Raw genomic sequence first — 23432 nt, forward strand, 5'->3', positions numbered from 1 at the left:
GTCCATCCACGACAAGCTGCGACCCTGTCGGCGACAACTGAAGACAATTCATTCGCCGGTACCTGTCGCCGGTTGACGTAGGTTGACGTAGTCAGCACCTGGCGAAAACCAACGTCACCCGGCGTCATTCTGCCGATAACCTATGCCAACCTACGACAGCACCTATGACAGGAGAAGACAGGCAACGTCAAGCTCACTGTCGCCGAAAGGTTTTGAACATTTCACAATACAGGCGTCACCCCACGACCATGTGGTAACAGCCTATTTTCCGGCTGTCGCCTGAAAAATCGCCTAAGTGGCACAGCCCCCTTACATTAATTAATGGGTGGCCATAATACACTGATGCTCCTGTATTTTTGAGAAAGAGCTGAGTGTTATAGTGAGGTTTCTCTTCGTACTCAGCAACATTCCAACATACAAAAAAAAAAAAACCCTGTTATGAGTGGTTTAATATTTCACCCGGACCTGTTAAAAAAAAAACTAGAATGGTAAAAGGAGATTTGGTCTTTTCATCAATATTCACAGCTCTGAACAATAAAAAAAAGTGCTAATAAACTAACAATAAACAGGCAGCATCTGTGGAGGGAAATTGCCAGATGAAACATTGCTGACCTTTTCCCTCCACAGATGGTCTCTGGTCTGCTAAGTTCCTCAATCACTGTTTTTTGCTCAAGTTTCCAGCATCTGCATTCTCATGTCTCCATTTCACAGCTGTGATGCTCACTTTACCTTGGAATAGATGGTGGCATTTATCCAGGCTAGTCGACGGCTCAGATGATTCAGCTTCTCAGAGAAAACCTTCTGACTCTTGGTCAATTCATCTAGAATATCCTTCCTCTGAAAGGGAAAAGACACAAATTAATAATAGAATTTCTTGAGTGGATTATAAATGGAGATATCAAAAGGAGACAACAGGAGCTTATGTCAAATTTGATGGCTAACACCGACGTGAAGGAGAGAATGGTTTCCTTCTGTGCTAAAGGCGTTCACTCCCGTTGTTGTGTTAAACTTGTGAAGAACCAACAGATCTAGTCTGGTCTCCATTTCATATAGCGACCTACATCTTTTACAGAGTGAGACACAAGGAACTGCAAATATTGGAATCGTGAGCAAAATACAAAGTGCTGGAGAAATTCAGCAGGTCAGGCAACAGGTAGGGAGGAAATAGACAGGTCAGGTCCCTTCTTCTGACTGCTAGTGGGGGGGGAGTTGGAAAAGAGATGTGGGGCCGGGACAAACCTTGGCAAAGTGATAGGTGGATAAGGGTGGGGGGGGGTTTGAATGGCAGATCGGTGGCGTAAGCGACAAACGCTAATGGTGAAAAGAAGATAAAGGGTGTCGGATAAGGAAAAAAGGACTGGAATGTAAAGCCAGAGTGAGGGGAGAGGGAAAAGAGGAAGGAATAAAAGGGAAATAAGTGACTCAGGGATGGGAGATGTGTGTCCGAAGGAGAGAATATTAGCCGGGTGACTGGGAGGGCAGGAGAAATTGGTACTGTGCAAGAAATGTTGTTGCCCCAGGCAATACACTCTCTTATCCCAATGCTTCATAGAAGATGAAACACTTCAGCACAGCAACAGGCCATTCAATGCCTGTACCAAACATGATGCCAAATTAATCTTCTCAACCTGCATGTGATCCATTCCCCTCCATTCTATACATATCCATGTGCCTATCAAAAAAACTCAATCTTCACTATTATATCTGCTTCCATCTCCAGCCCTGTCAGCACATTCTAGACACCCATCACACTGTGTAAAAACATGTCCCACACAACCCTTTTAATCTTTCCACCTTGATTTTAAAGCTACACCCTCTAGATTTGATATTTCTACCCTGAGTATATAAAATTGAGAGGCTCTATTTATGCCTCATAATTTTGTATACTTCTATCACTTTTCCCCACAATCTCTGATGCCGCACAAAAAAAATTCCAGTTTGTCCAATCTCTCCTTATAACTAATACCCTCTAATCCAGGCAGCATTTCAGTACCTCTGTACCCTATCCAAAACCTCTATATCCTTCTTTTAATGAGACAACCAAAACTACACACAATACCCCAAATTGGAAACCATGATGTCTGCCATCCATCTTGTATCCCATTCTTGCTCATTCCTGCAGGCTCTCTGGTGTTTCCGTCTGCATCAATCAGCCGGCTTGAAGAGATTGGGCAGAACTTCCTGCTTCTGCTTCATTTATCCAATATATAATTCAATATGAAGACATTTTCCCTTAAGTCATATCTTACATATCAGTTCCAATAAATCTAATGGAGAACATCAAGGGAATGTATTCATCCAGAAGGTGATTAGAATGGTAAACTCTTTACCACACGAGGAATATCTAACCATCAGGGCAAAAGGAATGGAATCTTGTTGATGGGGTAGAGGAAGTTCAACTTGTGTGTGAGTTCTGGCATTTACCTGTTGGGCACGATGGCATATCTCTGTGTTGTTACAAGTTGAAAATATTTTGTGATATCAGTGGCGCAACTGGTAGAGGCGCTGCCTCACAGTACCACACACCTGGGTTTGATCCTGACCTCCGGTGCCATCTGTGTGGAGTTTGCATGTTTTGTGACAGTGCTTTGGGTTTCCTCCAGGTGGTTTGGTTTCCTCCCACATCCCCAAGACATGTGGGTTTGTGTTAATTGGCCTGTCTAAATTGCCCTTGTGTGTAGGGAGTGGATGCGAAAGTGGGATAACATAGAACTAGTGTGAACAGGTGATCGGTGAGGACTCGATGGACCAAAGGGCCTGATTACATGCTGTACCTCTAAACAAAACAGTCTGAAATCATCCACCATCAGAGGGCAAAAGCAAAGGTTGATCAATGTTGTGGATTTCTCTCAAAACATGGATCAAGTTAAGGACATTTGTATTACCATCCATTAAGCAACATCACAGACACGGTATTTCATGAGAATAAATATCTAGTTACCGTTGTAGGGCAACGTGCAATTTTATCTTCGGTATCCTTCAAGGCCACTGCATATTCATGGACATCATCTGACACACCCACCATCTACAAACACAGAGAAAGTCGAGCTGAGCATAAGTCATCTAACAAAGCATCTAATCAAAGGTCTGTGTGACATGAACATTCTCAAAAAAGAAATAAAACAGCACCCATCTGACAGGAGTTTAATTAGTAAGAAACCTCATCCTTTTGTTGACTCCACCCACAGCCCATAGTGGCTGAGACAGATGGCGGATCCTTGCTCAGTGTTTGCTGAGCTTCATACACAATGTTCTCATTTACCACTCTCCCCCAGACCTATAACTGAAGGGCTCCTCCCACATATCATTCAGGGAAAAAATCAATGGAAATGCCTTGATAAGTATTCTACTTTGCATCTCTATTTCTTCTCTTAAAACACTCACTATTACAAACATGTTTCAAGATAATATTGCCTGATTTTCAGATCAGTTTGTTTATTCGTACAGGAACAACTTTGTGAGATTATATTGCATTAAAGAAAGTAGGAATTGATGAGCCCAGAATCCCACAACTGGCAGTCATAAAGGACTAGATCATCTACTTTACTCAGCTTTAAACAGGAATAAGAGTCAAGACATGGTTAGCATAGACTTTAAGAGTCCAGAATAGAAATTGTGCCCACTATCTTTTGATTCGGAGGCATGGAACCTACAAAAGTTATGCTCAATCCCAGAAAAAATAGGAGCGGTGAAGGGAAAGAAAAAACTCAAATCCATAGAGACACTAGAACAAGGCTTGAGCCATTCAAAGCATCCATCAGCACTTTGAAATGTTATAGTGTTACAAGATACATAACATTAACATTTTCAGAAGGTTTGTATGATTTAACATCTGAATTATGTAACACATTAGCAGCTGCAAATAACTAATTCATCCTGAAGTTACTGGTCTTATGCTATGTATCATCATGTTTGGGACAACACCCTCCAAAGCACAACCTGAAAGCTTTACAACGTTTAGCTCAGATGGAGCAGCAATGGTCACTCCTGTGAACAGTTTGAGTGTTTGTACATAGCTCAATTTCCTGGTCGTGCCCCATGACCCACCCATAATCACCACAAGTGCAGTATGCATGCACCTGTGCACAAACTATTTCCACAGAGCTGCGGCTCATATCCCTCCCCACTCATTTCATCCAGCTACCTTAAAAGATTTCTTGTGACATCTCTGATTTTACGTCCCATTAAAATTGTGCCAATTGTACCAACTGATGAATATTGTCATTCCCCTCTCCCTTAATCACTTCTCACTTACCCATGTTAATTTTTTTTGTACAATGTGTTTGCTTATTTCATTTGTCTGTCCGTGCCTTTATGAGATTTGTTATCAGCAATATTATTTCCTGTTATTTTGGCTTTCATATCACATGCAAACTTTGAAATTAAATATCATTTATCCTGGTATCAAAATTTACCCCAAGGATTCACCAATATACAATTCTAACATAACTGAAAATAAAAATTCCATTTATTTCCCTTTCCGTAATAAATTATGCATCCAGGAAACCGCTGCCCCTGGATGTAATTTCGCTAATGAGTCTCTTTTGTGAAACTTCTGTTAATGCTTTAAGACCTATCAATCACTGTGCTACTGCCATCAATTTCCCAGGTAGAATGCATTCCAAGCCACTTGCCCAGGATCCATCAGAGGGACGGGCTCTTTTAGATCTGTTGTCATGCAGAGGTAGTTAATTAACAATAATACAATAAAAGACCCTCCAGAGGAGCATCAGTATATGAATTATGAATTTGGTCTATTTTGCCTATTTCCTTCGCTCCATAGATGCTGCTGCACCCGCTGAGTTTCTCCAGCATTTTTGTGTACAAACAACTGACAAATAGTTTAATGGTGGAGAGTTGAGTGAAATGTAAGGGCATCGTCAGCAAAGGAAATAAATGGGTGGAATGGGTTGCAATGATGGGTGGAAACACATTATATGCCAAGCTTATCATTTCCATCTCCCCGCTCTGCACTCTGTCAATAGCGCAATCCCATTTTAATGTAAACTCTGACTGCCAAGCATTTCTCACACAGGAAATCTTATTAATGGAGATGTGGGATAACTTATTTCCTGTTAAAAATGCAACGATGCAGAGGGAGTCCTTAGCATTAGGAATTTTATATCTGCACACATTATACCTTAAACTTTGTTTATTTCTATTATTAATGAAGTTGTACATAACTGTTAATTCAGTGAAGTTATCTAGTGGGTGGGTGTTATTACTGCATAATAGATTCTCAAGGCGCTACCATTAGATATGTAAATTTATAATGGTAATGCACAAAAAGCATGGATAAACTGAAAGTCATCTAAAATAAAAACAAAATTGAGTAAGTCGGTCTGGTCCAGTCCAATAATCCTCCACCATCCTACTTCAGTTCGGTTTAATACTACACTTAGTTTTGATTCCATCATGAATAATTTCAAGGATGATCAGCTAGCATATGAATTTTAAAATTAATTATTCACAAAAAAGCTGTCAAGTCACAGATCTTGGATAAAATCACACAAGATTCACTGTGCCAGAGAGAGCTGAAGTGATGACTAATGGAATCTATTACAACATGCGGTTTGGCTTTTTCCACTCAATTCGTAGCTAATTAGTTTTAATCTTCACTATCTGTATGTTACAGAGCACCAGAGAAAGACAATGTCAATTCAATGTGAGGAGAACATTTCAACCACAAGCTGTAGTCAAACAAAAGAATAAACCCCTTGTACTTTCTCTCTGGATTGTAAGATTTATTTCCTTGTTGGAAGAAACAGCTATGGAGGAATGGTGTGGAACATCTATAGAATTGTATAAATTGCAAATACGGCAGATTAGATAAATTATGTAAATTATAGGCAGATGAGATAAGTTTAAACTCGGCATCATGTTCGGCACAAACATAGTGGGCCAATGGGCCCTTTCCTGTGCTGTACTGTTTTATGTATAGCCACATAATTTCAGAATAATACCAAATAGGGTTTATTGTTACACTTTTCTTTGCTTTTGGAGATTCTTTATATGCTGGCTGGACTCAGTTCCTTCCACTCTTCCTACACAGTGAAATAAAGTGAGAGAAATTCCTGGAATTACTTGAAGTATAACATTCACATGATGTTGTGATGCTTAGAAATTCCAGCCTATGCTGGCTGAATGGCAGGTAGTGATAGAATGAGGCCAAGACTTCAGCTGAGTATAGGAACGGTGCTGCACCATTGGAGGTGCTGACTTTTGGAAGCATTGTTAAATCAATGTCATAGGTGGTGTCTTGGCATTAAGTAAAATGGTGATACTTTTAAGAAGAGCAGTTGTGGAACCCCCAAGGAAAAAGATGTCGCCCCAGTAACAGGTGGAGAAGAGGTGTCCAGACAGAAATGTTTGAAAGTGGGCCCAACTGGGGAGATCGCGAAAGAATTGCCAACAACCGAGTGAGGTGGAGGACATTTGTCAATGGCCTATGCTCCCAAGAGGAGCAAAGGGCTTAAAAAGAAGAAGAAGAAGACAGTTGTTCTCTGAACTCCAATAAGTTCAACAAAAACATCTACATTAGGTGCTATCAACGTGGTTTTCTCTCGCAGACTGCCAAGAACCTGTGTTCTGTCCACTATGGCCCTCTGGAGTTCTTGGCTGCAAGACATTTTAATTCCTCATCTCATTCCCACTCATCAACCTGAATATCCTTGGACTCCTGCACTCCTGAGGCCAATTGCAAACTAGAGGAACAACTTCTTATATTCCGCCTGGATAGTCTACAACCAAACAGCATTAATATCAGTCCCCACCGATCACCTCTCAGCCTGTATGGTCATTTCCACCCTTCCCTCTCCCACCTGACTTCATCTGTCAATCAACTCCTCCTCTCCTGGATCTTCCAATTGCTTGCCCTTTACCCACCCTTTCCCCTCATCTCATCTCTCTACTCATTCAGTGCACTGTCCCCATCCAAAATATCAACTGACCATTTCCCTACATAAATGCTGCCTGGTCCAGAGTTCATCCAGCAGTTTGGTTGTTGCTGCAGATTCCGGCACCTGTAGTCTCTTGTGCCTCTACTCACATCAGTCTCTCGGCTAGCTTTACTACGTTACCTTGCCAAGCTGCTGGTGCACGCTGAGGTTGTACATCATGATAGCTCCATCTAGGATTTCCAGTAGCGATTTCTCTGTGATTGGTTGTTCTGGTTCATCAGGAGGACGCCCTAACAATAGGCCATCATTTCCATGGCTTCCTTCAACTGTAAGAAGCAATCTTATTACATCAAGTCAAGAGTGGTTAATTGCCATATGCAACGGGCATAGAACAATTAAATTGTTGCTGCAGTTGTACAGGCAAATTAACACAACAATAATAAACATTTAATAAATAATAATACAATAAATTATCAGTTATACTAGGCAACCAGCCCATAATAGTGCATCAAATATGTAGTGGAACTCTTATACAAAGTCCATGGTAGCTATGTGCTGAGGTAGTGTTATGGTTAGGGTTATACTGTGTGATTCAATAGCCTGATGGTTAATGAGAAGAAGCTGTTTTTGAACCTAAAGGTAATGGTTCTCTGGATCCTGTAGGCTTTTTCCTGATGGTAGCAGTAAGAGACGGTGGCCAGGATGGTGTGAGTCTTCGATGATATTAATTGCCTTCTTGAGGCAGTGCTTTGTGTGGATTCCTTCAATGGTAGGGAGGTTAATACCCGTCTTGGACCAGGCAACAACCACGTTCTACAGCCTCCTTTCTTCATCACATGGGAAGTCTAAGATGGGCAGGACCTACACAGTGAATGGTCAGACTCTGGGGAGTATTGTAGAGCAGAGAGATCTAGGAGTACATGTACATAATTCCTTTCTGCAGGTAACTAGGGTGGTCAAAAATATTTTTGACACTTTGACCTTCATCCGTCAGAGTATTGAGTATAGAAATTGGGAGGTCATGTTGCAGTTATATAAGACGTTGGTGAGGCTACATTTTGAGTATTATGTTCAGTTCTGGGCACCATGTTATAGGAAAGATGTTGTCAAGCTGGAAAGGGTATGGGGAAGATTTACGAGGATGTTGTCAGGACTCGAGGGTCTGAGCTATAGGGAGAGGTTGAGTAGGCTGGGACTCTATTCCTTGGAGCGCAGGAGGATTGGGAGTGATCTTATAGAGGTGTATAAAATCATGAGAGGGTAGATTGTGCATCTCTTGCCCAGAGTAGGGGAATCGAGGACCGGAGGACATAGGTTAAAGGTGATGGAGAAAAGATTTAATAGGAATATACAAAATGGATTCTGAGGGGAAACTTTTTCCACACAAAGGGTGGTGGAACGAGCTACCAAAGGAAGTTGTTAAGGCAGGGACTATTGCAACATTTAAGAAACAGTTAGACAAGTACTTGGATAGGACGGGTTTGGAGGGATATGGGCTAAACACAGGCACGTGGGACTTGTGTAGGTGGGACATTCTGGCTGATGTAGGCAAGTTGGTCCGAGGGGCCTGTTTCCACGCTGTATGACTATATATACACATTACATAATGCAATCATTTCACTGTTCAACTGTATATTGAGTATAAAATATCTCACAACCAGCATTATGTTAGAGAACAAAGTGACTATATCATAGCTACTTGAACCTTTTTTGCTGAATTGGCAATTGGCTTGTTTAAGTACAAATTTTTAATGATTTCTTAATAACAAATTATCCACACAGTCAATAAATAGTCAGATGGATTTGGTTCTGGAGATAGTTGCAAGTATGCTGCAGGTAACTGGAACCCACAGTTGCTACAGATGTATGTTCCGTAATTTACCCAGTGTGTGCTGAAATCACACTACAATGCCCCATTCTTCCCCTTTGTTACTTGGTCTAACACTTAAGCCTTTTGCCTTCTTCACCATTCCAGTTTTGATCTCCATAGCATGAATGCTGTTGTCTTTTTCAGCCCCTTTTCCTAAACTTTGTGCTTATAAATATTTAACCTCTATATTTATAAAATATCCACCACATAAAACAAGCTTTACTCATCCTTCAACAGAAGCTCTGACTTAACATTTTTTTTTCAACATTTTGTAGTTTTGTGACCAAAAGTTGTCTCCTTCTCATATGTAACACTTTACAGATTTACAAGTCAAACAAGTTATGTTATTGCTGACTAAAAGGGTACTTACTGTCCTCCTCCGTCCTCTGCTCCACATTCAGAGTACGAACCTTCACCTTTTCCACAGTCGCCAGGGATCGGCGGGGATTCATCAAGCTCACTGCTGCTGTACTTAGGAACCTATTAGCTCGGCCTAGAGTTGGAGAACTTAACCAACTTGGTCTAGCAAGAGCTCCACCTCCAGCGGTAGCACCACCCAGCCTCTGCCAACATTCAAGGGACATGCAAAGGAGGCAGAATACAATTACAAAGATGGAATAAGTGACTGGAATTGTAATTAAAACTTAACACTTACGGACCACTCCTCTCTACAATACAACTCCAATAATCTGCGATCAGATTATCAGCATCTGGCTCACTAGGATCTTGCTTCCCATACTCCCTTTATACATACAAGAGCCCCTCTTCTTGTGGTCTCTTTAAACATACCTGAACTGTGCTCCATGTGCTCCCTTTCAACTTTCTGCTACCGTTTCCTGACTAGGACCCTGTTTCCCGCACTCCCTTAGGACATGCCAGTCCTAGATTTATCATAGGTCCCCTTTTCACCATATCATTCTTTCAACATTTCTAACCACATCTGATTTCATGCATGTCTTTAGTTCCTGCAGGATGTATTAAAGTCAATTTTTCCCACTTGATATTGTTACTAACACATCTGACTTTTTTTAAATGAGCTTACTGATTTGAGATAGGTATTTGCTCTATCTGCTTCGCAATGTTTGCTTAGATTTGCTTTCTCCTGTCAAATTTATTAAATGTCAAATTTATTTGCTTTTGCCATTTCCTCTATACTATGCATTTAGTTATTATTAGTCTTGGTTACATTTGATAATACTGTGCTTTGCTTTAATATGCAATTCCTATATATTTTAAAGATTATTACAATGAAATTAACTCAAATTAAGACCCATTACCCACACTGGATCTTGAGGATAACATCAAGGGATTTCAGATTGGATAGTGGGGTGGGAGATTGCAACCTTCACGTGGTCCGCCCTGTTTCGACAAATGCAATCAACCTGGTGTGCACAATCAAATAAGATCAAATAGAACAAGTTGTCCTACACTTTAGGCTGTGCACGCCATGTGCAAGAAGAAGAAAAAGATTGGATAGTGTTCATGGAGTAAGGGCGGATTAATATTCTGAGTTCTTCCCTACAGAGCTTTCCTGGAAAAGCAATAATTTAATAAGGCACAGTACAGAGCACTGGAGACCTTTGAACTATCTTTAATCAGATTTTATCTTGCATTAAATGTTGTACCCCTTTATCTGTGCATTGTGAGCGGCTTGATTGTAATCATGTATAGTCTTTTCTTTGACCAGAGACCACGCAAACAAAAGCTTTTCACTGTACCTCAGTACACATGACAACAATAAAATAAAATAAATCTTATGTGAAATGCAACCATATAAGGATAACATAAGTTCTACAAGAGCATTTAGAAACTGCTTACAATGATGTGCGGCTTCAATGTAAATTAGAGACATCTAATGATGATATATGCACATACATGTGACTATCAGCTACTCTATCATTTTCATCATCTGAATATCAATAATAAACCCTCCACAATCCTTATGAAATTATTGATTAACAATAGTCCTACTACCACTTCCGTTGGAATCTACTAACTACATTAAACAGTGCAAACTCAAACAAAGCTACACTTTTTGTACCTGTTGAGTTATATTCTCATCATCCTCATCCAAGTCATCCATTGATATGGCGGAGATCTCTGCAGGATCGATGATAATGTTGGCCTTTGATGCAAGATCGTCTATGAATAATACAATGAGCATTAGAGCCTTCAATTTTACTGCACTGGTACACATTATTGATATCAACAATCAAATGAAATTAAAACTGCTGAGTACCAGAATAAATAGCAATCCCTCAAAGTTTACCATATCATTAGGCAAAATAAATCTATGTCCGAATGAGCCCATATGTCTAACACGCTAGGGTGATGAACCATAAAACAAGGATGAGGAGTTAATGAAAGGCACGTCAAAGTAAATATCAGTTATATTCCCAGAACTTATAAAAACTGAAAAACATTGTAAAATTGACCAAACAATACCTTCATAGGTCCTTCATTTATCATTATAATCCATTGAGTGAAACACAGAGCTAGAATGAATACTTTACACATTTTTAAATCTGTACAAGGATTTTGGGGATGGGGAGAGAAATCACTCAATTTCTCCACAGGATTTCTTAATACTGGAAAAACTTACACAAAGATTTCCCAATTTAGAATTGCCCCAATGGAGGGCAATCCTAAATTTAGGAATTCCTTAGAGTGAGCATTTGCCTCTGTTCATTCCGTCTTTCTAAACCGATAGTAATTTATGAAGGGATAGCTGCATTTTATTCTTGATCAGGGGTGGATTGATTTAGTTCTTTTTTTACATCTTGGGTTATAACAAGATTGGGTACTGTTGCCTTTGAGTTGACAGGAAGTTTCAACCAACTTGGTCTGCAATCAAAATCACTGTCCCTAAGTCATTGCCTATTACCTAATAACAAGGTAACATTTAAGGAAACAAGGAATTACAAATGCTGGTTTACAACAAAAAAATCACTCAGAGGGCAATATATGAAGCATTCTTCTGAATTGGAAGTAGGAAAGGGTGCAGAAGAGATTGATCAGGATGTTATCTGGGCTTTGAGGCTTGAATTGTAGGGAGAAATTGGATAGGCTGGGACTTTTTGTTTGGAGCATAGATAGGAGACTGTGGAGTGACCTCTTGAGGTGTACAAAATCACAAGGTAGGGTAGCCAGGCAGATGGAATGAGCAGCCAGAGGAGGCTATGGAAGTGGATACAATTACAACTTTTAAAATATATTTGAACATATATATGGAGAGGAAGGATTTAGAGGTCTATGGGCCAAATAGGACTAGATCAGTATGCTAATTTGGCCCGCTAGAACAAAATGGGCTAAAAGGCCTTTTTCCATACTGTACAACTCTAAGACTCTAATTGAAAATATACCTTCCCATTTGGGTCAATGAAAGAGGAGAATATTAAACTGAAAATTTTGCATTATAGTTCGAAAATTACCAGTGCAAAGAATTATAGGTGCAAAGATTTCAACAGGAAGGTGCGTGTGTGCGTATGTGTGTGCGTGTGCGTGCGAATGAGTGCTAGTGTAGGAGATGGAGGAAGTTGCGATGAGAAAGGCAGGGCAGGGATAGCTCATGGTAAAGGTGTAGGGGGAGAGGCTAAAGAAGAAACCAATAATACTTCAATTGCAGGAATATATCAAGTATAAGCAGATGGGGGTTGGTTTAATTTGGCATCATGTTTCACATAGACCTCATGGGCAGAAGGGCCTGTTCCTGTGCTGTATAGTTTTACAATCTATGTTCTTAAAACAGCCGCTGTAATGAAAGGGACAGGGTGTATGTCACAATATTACCTCATTTGCCTTTTAATTTCCATGAATTTATTGTTTATTTTGCAAAGTACATTTTGTTCCCTGATGGATTAAAATCTGTCAGCCCAATAAAATAAAAATACTCTGTGAAATCTTTCCAAATGACTTGGAATTCCTGCAAGTCAGGGCTCGAAATTAGCTGTTGCCCGGGTGCCAATGATCACCCAAAGTGCCGCGGGGCAACGTAAATGACGATTCATTTTGCCCGGCTTGGCAATGCAGATACTGGTTTATACCAAAGATAGACACAAAAAACTGGAGTAACTCAGTGGGTCAGGCAGCATCTCTGGAGAAAAGGAACGTGACGCTTCGTGTCGGCGGCGACGACGTAGTGCGGAGCAAAGATACGTGGTATGGGGTAAATGACGGGCCCTTAGACATGACAGCACCCCGCCCGCCCTGATAGCGGCCGCAGCTTGCCAATCCGCTAACGGCGATACTGCTTTCAATACAAACCCTCCCACACGCTGAGGCCGGGAGGAGGGAGGAAGGGAGGGAGGGGGAGGCCTCCTTCCGCCGTCTGAAGCAGCTGCACCGCTCGGCCCCGCACCTTGCTTTTGGCTGGCAGAGGAGGGGAGGCGGTGGCGAGGAGATCCCAACTGCCTCCCCCTTTGGCAGCGGCACTTGGCGGTGAACAGGGATGGCCAAGGCAGCGGGGCGATGATACCGTCCCTGTCAGATGAGCGCTGACCTTGCTTCCTCCCCACCTCCCCCCCCCTCTCTCTCTCTTGTACGCCACCCTTATCCTGGGACCCCTCCTCCACTGATCCCCATTCCCCTCCATTCAGTCCTCACTGACATCCCTTGTGCTCCCCTCCCCATCTACCACCCCCTCCATCTATTCATCCTGCACTGATCTCCCTATCCACCTTGCATTGATTCTCCTGCCACCCCCCCCCCCCCATCCACCCTACACTGATCCCCCAATTCATCCTGTACTCACCCGCTTTCCCATCCATCCTGCATACCTCCCCCCATTCATCCTGTACTGATCCCCTCATTCATGCTGTACTGATTCCCTCATTCATCTTTTACTGATCCCCTCATTCATCCTGTACTGTTTCTCCCATCCATCCTGTACTGATCCCCCCCATTCATATTTTACTGATCGCCCCATTCATCCTGTAAGCGATCCCCCCCATTCATCCTGCACAGATCCCCCCATTCATCCTGTACTGATCCCCTATCCATCCTGTAACGATACTCCCATTCATCCTGTAGTGATCCCCCATCCATCCTGTAGTGAATCCACCCATTCATCCTGCACAGACCCTCCGATCCACACTGTACTGACGCTCCCATTCATCCTGTACTGATCCCTCATTCTTCCTGTAGTGATCCCTCCATTCATCCTGTACTGATGCCCCCCATTCATCCCGCACTGTTCCACCCCATTCAACCCCACTGACATCCCCCGCGCTCTCCCCACACAATTTTACCTATTCCAACCAAGACGCACTAATTCCCCTGCCTCAATCCATCCATCCAGCACCTTGCCTTCTCAGTGGGAATGATGGAAACTGCGTTTATCAATAATTTAAAAAAAATCTGGTGCATACAAACTGGGTATCTTCATTGCTGTTCACAACACATACATTTAATCTGATTGTCCGGTAATGTGGCGTTTTGACACCTTTAAACATATTACCAAAAGAACATTTGCTGCAGTTATGTCCTTTGGCCATCTCTTGTCAGTTAATGTGATTTAACCTGTCAGATGGATATAGTCGGTTTTAACAGCTATTATCATAAAATGCCTTTAGAAATGTCCTTGCAACCTGTATATTTTGTTGTGGATAAATTATGTGGGAAGCGAGTGTTTCTGTACCAATAGCAATAACGACCCATGCTATGGCCATGTCATGATAATTTTCGGTCCTTCACAGAAAACATGCTTGCATCAATCTGTAGTGTGCATGGTTAAGCATATATGTTACCATGGTCCAGGATTTATTGACACAGGTTGATCATACGCTGAATAATCCAACCACATTTTTGTTGGGAAGTGGAAGGAAATAATAGAAATTGCATTAATTGCAACGTGTAAAAAGAGTTGAGATACTGTATTGTAACTTTGCTGCATGTCATTGTGGTATATATCATGTCTTGATTGGTGAATATGTTTAGTTTGTGACTTTATTTGAAGCAGAAATAATATGTGAATGCTTCATTGAGCATAATTCCGACTGGTAACTACGCACTTCGTTCGAGCACATTATCGCACGCGTCATGCAAGCCGTCTTAAATTGACCACCTAAACTGTCATTTTGCAACCTAAAAAGCTGCCTAAGTTGCCCGGCTGGCAACAGGGAAAAAAAGTTAAGGAAGAGCCCTGCAAGTAACTACACATCAGCCAAATGAGATTCACCAATGGAGCTCTAACCTTGTCCGTGTAGCAGACTGACCAAATTTTTTAACTAAAATTGACTGGGACATCTGGACTCCCAATTATTGATATTGGAAACTGAATCAGTGCCAGGCAAGCACCAATGAGCCTGCAGATGGGAACACTTATCAAACTTGCCAGAGAATTATCCATCAACCAGTAAACAAAACAATTCAGAATCTGCAGAATTATAATCAGAAATAGTCATTATCTGCCCTTTTAAAATGGCAAAGAGTCACAAAGTACTTAAAAGTTGGGAAGCAAAAGTGAAGAAATTAGGACAAAGTATTGGAGTAACTCAAAGGATCAGGCAGCATCTCTGGAGGACATGGATAGGTGAAGTTTCAGATCAGGACTCTTTTCTACACTGAAGAAGTGTCCCGACCTGAAACATCACTTATATTTCCTCTGGAGATACTGCCTGACACACTGAGTTACTCCAGCACTTTGTGTTTTTTTCTGAAGAAATGGGGAACTGGACCAGATTCTTTAAAACTCAGCTAATGTAAGGCAGAAGCAGAAGAGATGAACAAAAAGCCTGCACGTCTTTGGAGTGTGGGAGGAAACCAGAGCACCCGGAGGAAACTCATGCGGTCACAGGGAGAACATACAAACTCCCTGCAGACAGCACATGTAGTCAGGATCGAACACAGGTCTCTGGCGCTGTAAGGCAGCAACTGTGCCACTGTGCTGCCGGATTCACCACCTCATAGTGTCACAGAGAATCCTAGAGACATGCAGCAGGGAAAAAACACTCTGCAATCATCCCATCTTATTCCCCTCATGATTTTGGACACCTCTATAAACTAATCCCTCAGCTTCCTGTGCACCAAAAAAGAAAGTCCTAGTATGCCCAACCTCTTCCTTTATAGTTAAGGTCCTTGTACTGACAGCATCCAAGGAAATTTCCCCTGGAATATTTTCAGCATCATATCTATGGCAAGGTGACCAAAACTGAACTCCATGTGCAGCCTCACCAACGTCTTGTACAACTGCAGCATAATATCCCAACTTCTATACTCAATTTTTTGACTGATGATGGCCGACATGCCAAAAGCCTTCTTTGCCACTCTATCTACCTGTGACGCCACTTTCAGGGAACTATGTACTTGTACTCTTAGATCTGCAAAACAACGTCCCTCTGAGCCCTACCATTTACTACAAAAGTCTGAAGAAGGGTCTGGATCCAAAACGTCAGCCATTCCATCTATCCAGTGATGCTGCCTGGCCCGCTGAATTACTCCAGCATTTTGTGTCTAACTGGCATCAGCAGTTCCTTCCTACACTATAACAGTCCTGTTCTAGTTGATTTCCCAAAATGTAACATCTCACACTTGCCCCGTATTTCCCGGCAATGAAGGCGCACCCCAATTTAATTTGCGAAATTTTGAAAAAAGTATGGCAGGACAGGATCAAGGGTTTGGTTTAGTCCAGGGGTCAAGCCCTGGTACTGGCTGTAGAGCCCACGTCGCCTGCGAGCCCTGGGTCTAGCTGCAGGTCACCTGCGAGTCTCGGGATTGGTTGCAGTTCCCAGGTCGCCTGCGAGCCCAGGTTGCCTGCCACGGGACTAGTAGACAGAGAGAGAGAGAGAGAGAGAGTGAGCGAGAGCGAGAGAGAGAGAGAGAGCGCGAGCCCGGGACGGAGCAGCTAGTCTACCGCCAAGTAGCTACCACCACCTCCACCGGTTGTGCCTGTGCCGATGGACACAGTCCCTGGCAGAAGGCGCTGAGGTGGTGGCCGGTTCCCCTGTCTGGTCCCAGCGGCCGCTCGCAGCCACCCGAGCTACTTCCCTCCCCGGCCACAATGCGGTGGCTCCGCGGCAGCAGTGAGTGAGTTGCTGGCATGATCCCCGACTCCCTCCTTCTCAACGCTCCTGCCCTTCCTGCAACTTTACCCCTGGCGGCCCAGCCAATTTGTGCAGCCCAGGCCATGCTGACCCAGACCAGACTCCCCACACGCTGTGAAAGGATCTCTCCCCCCCCCAGCGGCGCTGTTCATTTACAGCCGCGTCTCCCATTACAGCCGCTTCCCATCAGCTGCCAGCAATGAGGGATAGCCTTAGCTATCCTTCAGTACAGCAACATTGTTCTTGATGTTGCTGTACTGAGGGATAGCCAAGTCTATCTTTCTTGGCTAACAACCTAACCTTCGGCCTCCAATACGCAGGTAAATTTCCGTGCCTTATTTTTGGGTAAAAAATAGCGTCTTCATTGCCGGAAAATACGGTAAGTAAAATAAACTCCATTTGTCATTTCATGGCCGACATCCAGTTGATCATGATCCTGCTGTAATTCTTGATAACCATCTTCACTATCGATGATACCATCTATTTTACTGTCATCTGTAAATGTATTAATTAGGCCTTGTATATTCTTAGCCAAATTGTTAACATAAATGACAAACAGCAGTGGGCGTAGCATTAATTCCCGAGGCAGAACACTAGTTACAGTTAAAATATCTGCTGACACTAATTGTTAGGTTTACTTGAGTAGGATTTTGGAGGATGACCAACGATCATGAAAATATAAAACAGCATGTAGTTAGATTCAGTGTTCAAGAAGGAACTGCAGATGCTGGAAAATCGATGGTACACAAAAATGCTGGAGAAACTCAGCGGGTGCAGCAGCATCTACGGAGCGAAGGAAATACACAAAAATGCTGGAGAAGGGTTTCGGCCCGAAACGTCACCTATTTCCTTCGCTCCGTAGATGCTGCTGCACCCGCTGAGTTGCTCCAGCATTTTTGTGTACCTTGTAGTTAGATTCAGTTTGGTTTAGGATGGGGAATAAATAAAACCAGAATTCATCCAACATGACAGTAGCATCTCAACCAAGGCAGAATATTGAATGAGCACTAGATCAAAGGGAACTAGCCAATATAAATTATTTGTTTCTTGGGCGAGGAGATGCCGGAGGACTGGAGAATGGCTAAGGTCGTGCCTCTATTTCAGAAGGACTGTAAAGAAAAACTTGGGAACTGTAGATAAGTAAACTTGACATCCGTGGTATGAAAGTTACTGGAAAGATTCTGAGGGATAAGATATACATGCATTTCAATATACAGGGGTTGATTAGGGATAGTCAGCATGATTTTGTGCATGGGAGATCATGAAACATGAATTTTTTGAAGTAGTAATCAAAAAGGATGATGAGGGCAGGGCCATAAACGTAGTCTATATGAACTTCAGCGAGGCCATTTTTAAGGTTGCACAGGCTGCCCTGGAAGATTAGATCACATGAAAACCAGGGAAAGCTAGCTAACTGCATATAGAATTAGCTTCATGGCAGGACAGGCTTCTTTCCACAGGCAATAAGACTGATTAACGGACTGTGTCCCCTCCCCATATATCATACACCAACACATCTAACCTCGCCCATACTTTGACAGCTAGGCACCTGTCAAAGCAATGCCACTGTTCGGTCTGAATGTCTGTTTTTAGTTCAATTTTTAGGCCTATTTTAGATATGGTAATTTTAATTTTTAAAGCTATATGTATTTATTCTGTTTTTATTAACCACACTGATGGGAACTGATTGAGAAACAATGTTTTCGTTTCATCTGTGTATGTAAGTACTCAGTTAAAATGACATTAAAGTAAATACTGAATACTGAAATACTGAGGAAGCAGATGGTGGAAGGTTGTTTTTCAGACTGGAGGCCTGTGAATAATGGTTTGCCTCAGACGGGCCCATTTCTGTTTGTATCTATATCAATGATTTAGGTGGGTATGTGCAAGGCATCATTGGTATGTTATTGGTAACCCTGTCGTAGGAAAAATGCCATTAAGCTGGAAAAAGGTGCAGAGAAAAATTACGAGGACATTGCCAGGACTCAAGGTCCTGAGCTATAGGGAAAGGTTGGACAGGCTAGGATGTTATGTGTTGGAGCACAGGAGGCTGATGGGTGATCTTGTAGAGGTGTGCAAAATCATGAGGGGAATAAATACAGTGAATGCACAAAGGATTTTCCCAGTTAGGGGAATCAAGAACCAGAGGACATAAGTTTGAAGTGAGAGAGGAGAGAGTTCACCTATGGGGTAACTTTTCCACACAAAGGGTAGTGGATACATGGAACGAGCTGCCTGTGGAAATAATTGAGAAAGGTACAATAACAAAATTTCATAGATATTTGGACAAATACATGGACAGGAAAGTTTTAGAGGTATATGAGCCAAACAGTTAAATGGGACTAAAGTCATAAGGCATGAAAAAAAACAGGCCCTTAGGTACAACTTGCCCATGGCAACTAAGATGGCTCATCTACACTGGTCCCACCTGCGAATTGGGCTGAAGGTCGTTTATGTGCTCTATGCTAAATTATTTGTTCCTTCACCATTGGGAACAAAGGTTAACATTGTGACACATAAAAAACTAAGAAAAAGCAAATGTGGTTACTCAGTGACCAATACTTTCAGGATGTAGGCTGCAGAAACCCTGACTCAAGCACATTCCTCATCTTGGCAAGACCTTACCTACAAATCCATCAACCATTTATTGCTATTCCATGGCCTTGATCCACGTAACATAATTGTTGGTTTCATTTACTGGCTGCTCTAAATCACTTTCATCATAAAGACCTGTTTTTTACCATCTGGTGTAATAAATATTTAACTTTATTTGAAGCATTCATTTCAAGCAGGTTGGGAACTTAGAAATTAATATTACAGGCTGTTCCAGCTGTTCCAGCTCCCGTTACTGATGGTGATGCCGCTTTCATGCAGACACATCCACTTGGGTGCATGGTGGCAAATTCAACATTGTGAAAATTCAATGGGGGACAAAGTTTATTTAAAATTCTGTCTTGTATTTATTGTGAAAATTAAAGGAAGAGACATGTTACAAAACAATTGGTGGTGACTGCTTGATGAGGCTAACAACTTTCATTGAAAACACAAAGAGCATTGTTTAGTTAAACTCCATAATGCAGCCACTTCTTAATCTATGCATTTACTAAATCTCTCAGATTTCTCCGATCAAGCCAGTCTCCGAAGTCTTCTACCACAAGCCATCTAATCTCACACTTCCGCTGGTCTCACACTCGCATAATCTCACACTTCTGCTGGTTGTTTAATATTCTTCTCTCTTTCAGGCAAATGCCTCATTTCATTTTTAAACAATCACTAGACCAAGGGGGACCCATTGGGTCCCATCCCCTCAACGGGAGGGGTAGAGAGGGAGAGGGAGGGGGTAGAGATTGAGGGGTGGGGGTCTGCATCACAGGGGAGGGCTGGTTCCCGAACGCAATACCCCACCACTCACCCATAGATCCCAATATTCACCACTCCCTAGAGAGGGAGGGGGGCAGAGTGGGAGGGGGGGGGGGGTGCAGAGAGGGATGGGGGAAGAGAGGGAGGGAGGGGAGAAGAAGGGGGCAGAGAGGAAGGGGGCAGAGAGGGAGGGGGGGGTCAGAGAGGGGTGGGTGGCAGAGAGGAAGGGCCCCCTCCCCCCTCTCATCTCCTTCCCAATCTCCTCACCCCTCTCCTCCCTATTCCCCCCCCTCTCCTCCCCTCCTATCCCCCCCCCCCCTCTCTCTCTCTTTCTCTGCCCTGTGGATGGGGTAGAGGTAGAGAGGGAGGGGAGGGGGTAGAGGAAGCGCCTGTCCAGGTTATAGAGCACAAGCCTCCCCATCAGGCACCGGGCCCGAGCTAGGCTGCAGGTAAGGGGGGGAAGGGAGGGAGGGGAGGAGATGGGGTGGGGGGGAGGGGGTAGGGGAGGGGTGGAGGGAAGGGGGTTTAGGGAATGGAGGGTGGGGGAGGGCAGGGGGTGGGGGAGAGGGAGGGGGGAGAGAGAGAGGGAGGGGGGAGAGAGAGAGGGAGGGGGGGAGAGAGAGAGAGGGGACAGTGTGAGAGAGAGAGATGGGACAGAGAGAGAGAGAGATAGAGAGGGGAGAGAGAGAGAGAGAGAGAGAGATGGGGCCAGAGAGAGAGAGATGGGGAGAGAGAGAGATGGGGAGAGAGAGGGGTTGAGACAGAGAGATCGAAATGCAACCGTGCGTCACCCGTTCAGAATGTTCTGGAAATGAAGCGTGTGCGCATCATGCACGAAAGCTGTCGGCATCTCTATGGAATTCAGGGGAGGAGCCGCCCGCGTCACACACACACTAACCACCAACACCACCCCCCCCCCATCCTCGTTTCGGCATCTGGTTTTTGAGGAGATACGTTTCAAAGGCAAAATGACACACACACCCACAGTTTTAATAGATACTAGACCAAATGCAGACCTGTTGTGTCTGTTCCCCCAACGTGTGGTTGCAGGGCAGGGGGGGCTTGGGGGGGCAGCATGCGGCGTCACACACACTAACTACCCCACCGCACACACGCTAACTACCCCCCTTGATATTATATTAATATTATTAATTTGCTCCTTTTACCCCAAAACCGCCCTATCCACTGACGCATAGCCCCCAACTCGCAGGCACGTCTAGAGAGGGGGGGGGGGGTAAGAGAGTGAGGGCAGAGAGAGAATGGGGAGAGACAGAGAGAAAGGGGCAGAGACAGAAGGGCAAGAAACAGAGGGAGAGGGGGGTGGAGGGGAGGAGGAGAGGGAGGGTGGGCGAGGTGGGAGGGTGGAGGAGGAGGATCTATAATTGCTTCCTCTATTATTGTTAACCACTTGTTGCTTTTCAGCATCATCCAAAAATACTGAAGGAAGCTAACATTAATCCCATTTTCTTGATGCTTTCACCGTCACAAAATTGTTCGGCATTCATTACTGTGCCCTGAACTTCAAGTATCTTATTTACTGGAATTCCCTTCCTGAACTTCTTCACCTCATTTCCCTCGTCTCCCACTTTGCCCTGCAGAAGATGATGAATCGACCACATTGCTCTTTGGTTTGACCATCTCTTGCCTATCTTGCTGGTGACACCAAGATTGGTGGATCTGAGGACAGCAAGGAAGGCTGTCAAAGTATACAGTGGGATGTAGATCAGCAACAGAAATGAGCAGAGAAATGGCAGGAAGAGTTTAATCTGAATAAGTATGCCTTGCCAATCTCTGGGAGATTGAATATAAGGGTAAAGGGTAAGGTTAATGGCAACAGCTTTGATATACAGAGGGATTTTGGGATCCAAGTTCATGGCACCCTGAAAATGGCAACACGGGTAGATAGAGTCGTAAAGAACTTGAATGGTATACTTGCCTTCATTTGGAGGGACCTCGAGTATAAGTTACGATGCAGCTCAATAAGACTTTGGTTAGGCCGCGTTTGGAGTTACATTACAGGAAAGATGTAGAGGCTCTGGGGAGGGTGCAGAAGAGGTCTACCAGAATGCTGCCAGGATTAGGGGGTATTAGCTATAAGGAGAGGTTGGACATACTTGGATTGTTTCCTCTGGAGCACTGGAAGTTGTGGGGAGACCTGATAAAAGTTTTTAATGTAATGAGAGGCATGGATAGGATAGAGTCAGAACCTTTTTCAAAGAATGGAAATGTAAAAGACTAGAGGGCATAGCATTATGGAGAGAGGGGCAAGGTTTGGCAGAATGCAGTACTTTCCTGGAACACTTTATCAGGAGTGATGGTGGAGGCAGGTACGAGATACAATAGTGGTGTTTAAGAGGTTTTTAGATAGGCACTTGGAATTGCAGAGAATTGAGGGATAGGGAACATGCTTAGACAGATAAGATATATTTATCTTGATATCTTGACATCATGTTGGGCACAGCCTGTTCCTGTGCCGTGGTGTTCTATCTCTCACTGACAAAGCATTTTGAGGTTGTGAACTATCACAGCAGAGTAATATTAAGGCCTGTCATTGTTTAGACTAACCACAATATTTGTGACTTTCCAAATCCCAAACATCACATTAAAGGGTGGAGGCTGTGTGTGACTTCCTTAAACATGTAGCCATTGCACACCAGCTACTGCACTGGTTTGGCAGAGTAAAGCTTTAATCCACAAAGACCAAGACAACTGGACATCAGACTCTACTGAATAGATATTATTGATCCCACTCTCATGTTTACATGTCTCTCAGCACATACACACTCAGACAAAGTGGGGTCAGGCACAGATGTTATTGCCCATGTCCTTCTTGTTATACTGCCTGTAACCCAGCCTGAACTAATGCTAGTTGCCACATTCACCTATCTAAACCATTTACTATCAATACATGATTGAGTACCATACTCCTACACTACTTGCAGCCAGAACATGAGCAACATAGTGGCGCATTTAGTAGAGCCACTCCCTCACAGTATCAGAGACCCGGTTCAATCCTGACCTCGAGTGCATTCTACGTAGCGTTTGCACATTGTCCTATGCCCATGTGGTTTTCTCCCACATTCAAAACTCTTTTGGATTGATCTTTCTTTTAGGTCAATGGCAAAAGTGAGTGTTTGCTTTATTTAAATTCCTCTCACAACCTATTTGGTTGGTGTATGATGTTTTACATACATACTATGAGCTATTCAACTAAAATTGCGATCATTATTGCACTTTCATGCTTTGATCTTTTTGTTTTGCACT

The 23432-nt window shown here is 43.2% G+C and overlaps 1 protein-coding gene across 4 annotated transcripts in view; it reads right to left on the minus strand.

Annotated features, from left to right (window-relative positions):
* The window catches only part of rnf123 (ring finger protein 123), a 204342-nt gene that overhangs the window by 111527 nt on the left and 69383 nt on the right, over positions 1–23432 (minus strand). For all 4 annotated transcript variants that reach the window (XM_033036858.1, XM_033036859.1, XM_033036857.1 and 1 more), the window contains exons 22-26: positions 10811–10911; positions 9140–9332; positions 7080–7225; positions 2942–3025; positions 730–837 (exon numbers count right to left, since the gene is read on the minus strand). In XM_033036858.1, coding sequence (XP_032892749.1) covers positions 730–837; positions 2942–3025; positions 7080–7225; positions 9140–9332; positions 10811–10911 — 632 coding nt within the window. The remainder of the gene's footprint in view (positions 1–729; positions 838–2941; positions 3026–7079; positions 7226–9139; positions 9333–10810; positions 10912–23432) is intronic.

Source organism: Amblyraja radiata, chromosome 18 (assembly GCF_010909765.2).
Source record: "Amblyraja radiata isolate CabotCenter1 chromosome 18, sAmbRad1.1.pri, whole genome shotgun sequence".
Lineage (NCBI taxonomy): Eukaryota > Metazoa > Chordata > Chondrichthyes > Rajiformes > Rajidae > Amblyraja > Amblyraja radiata.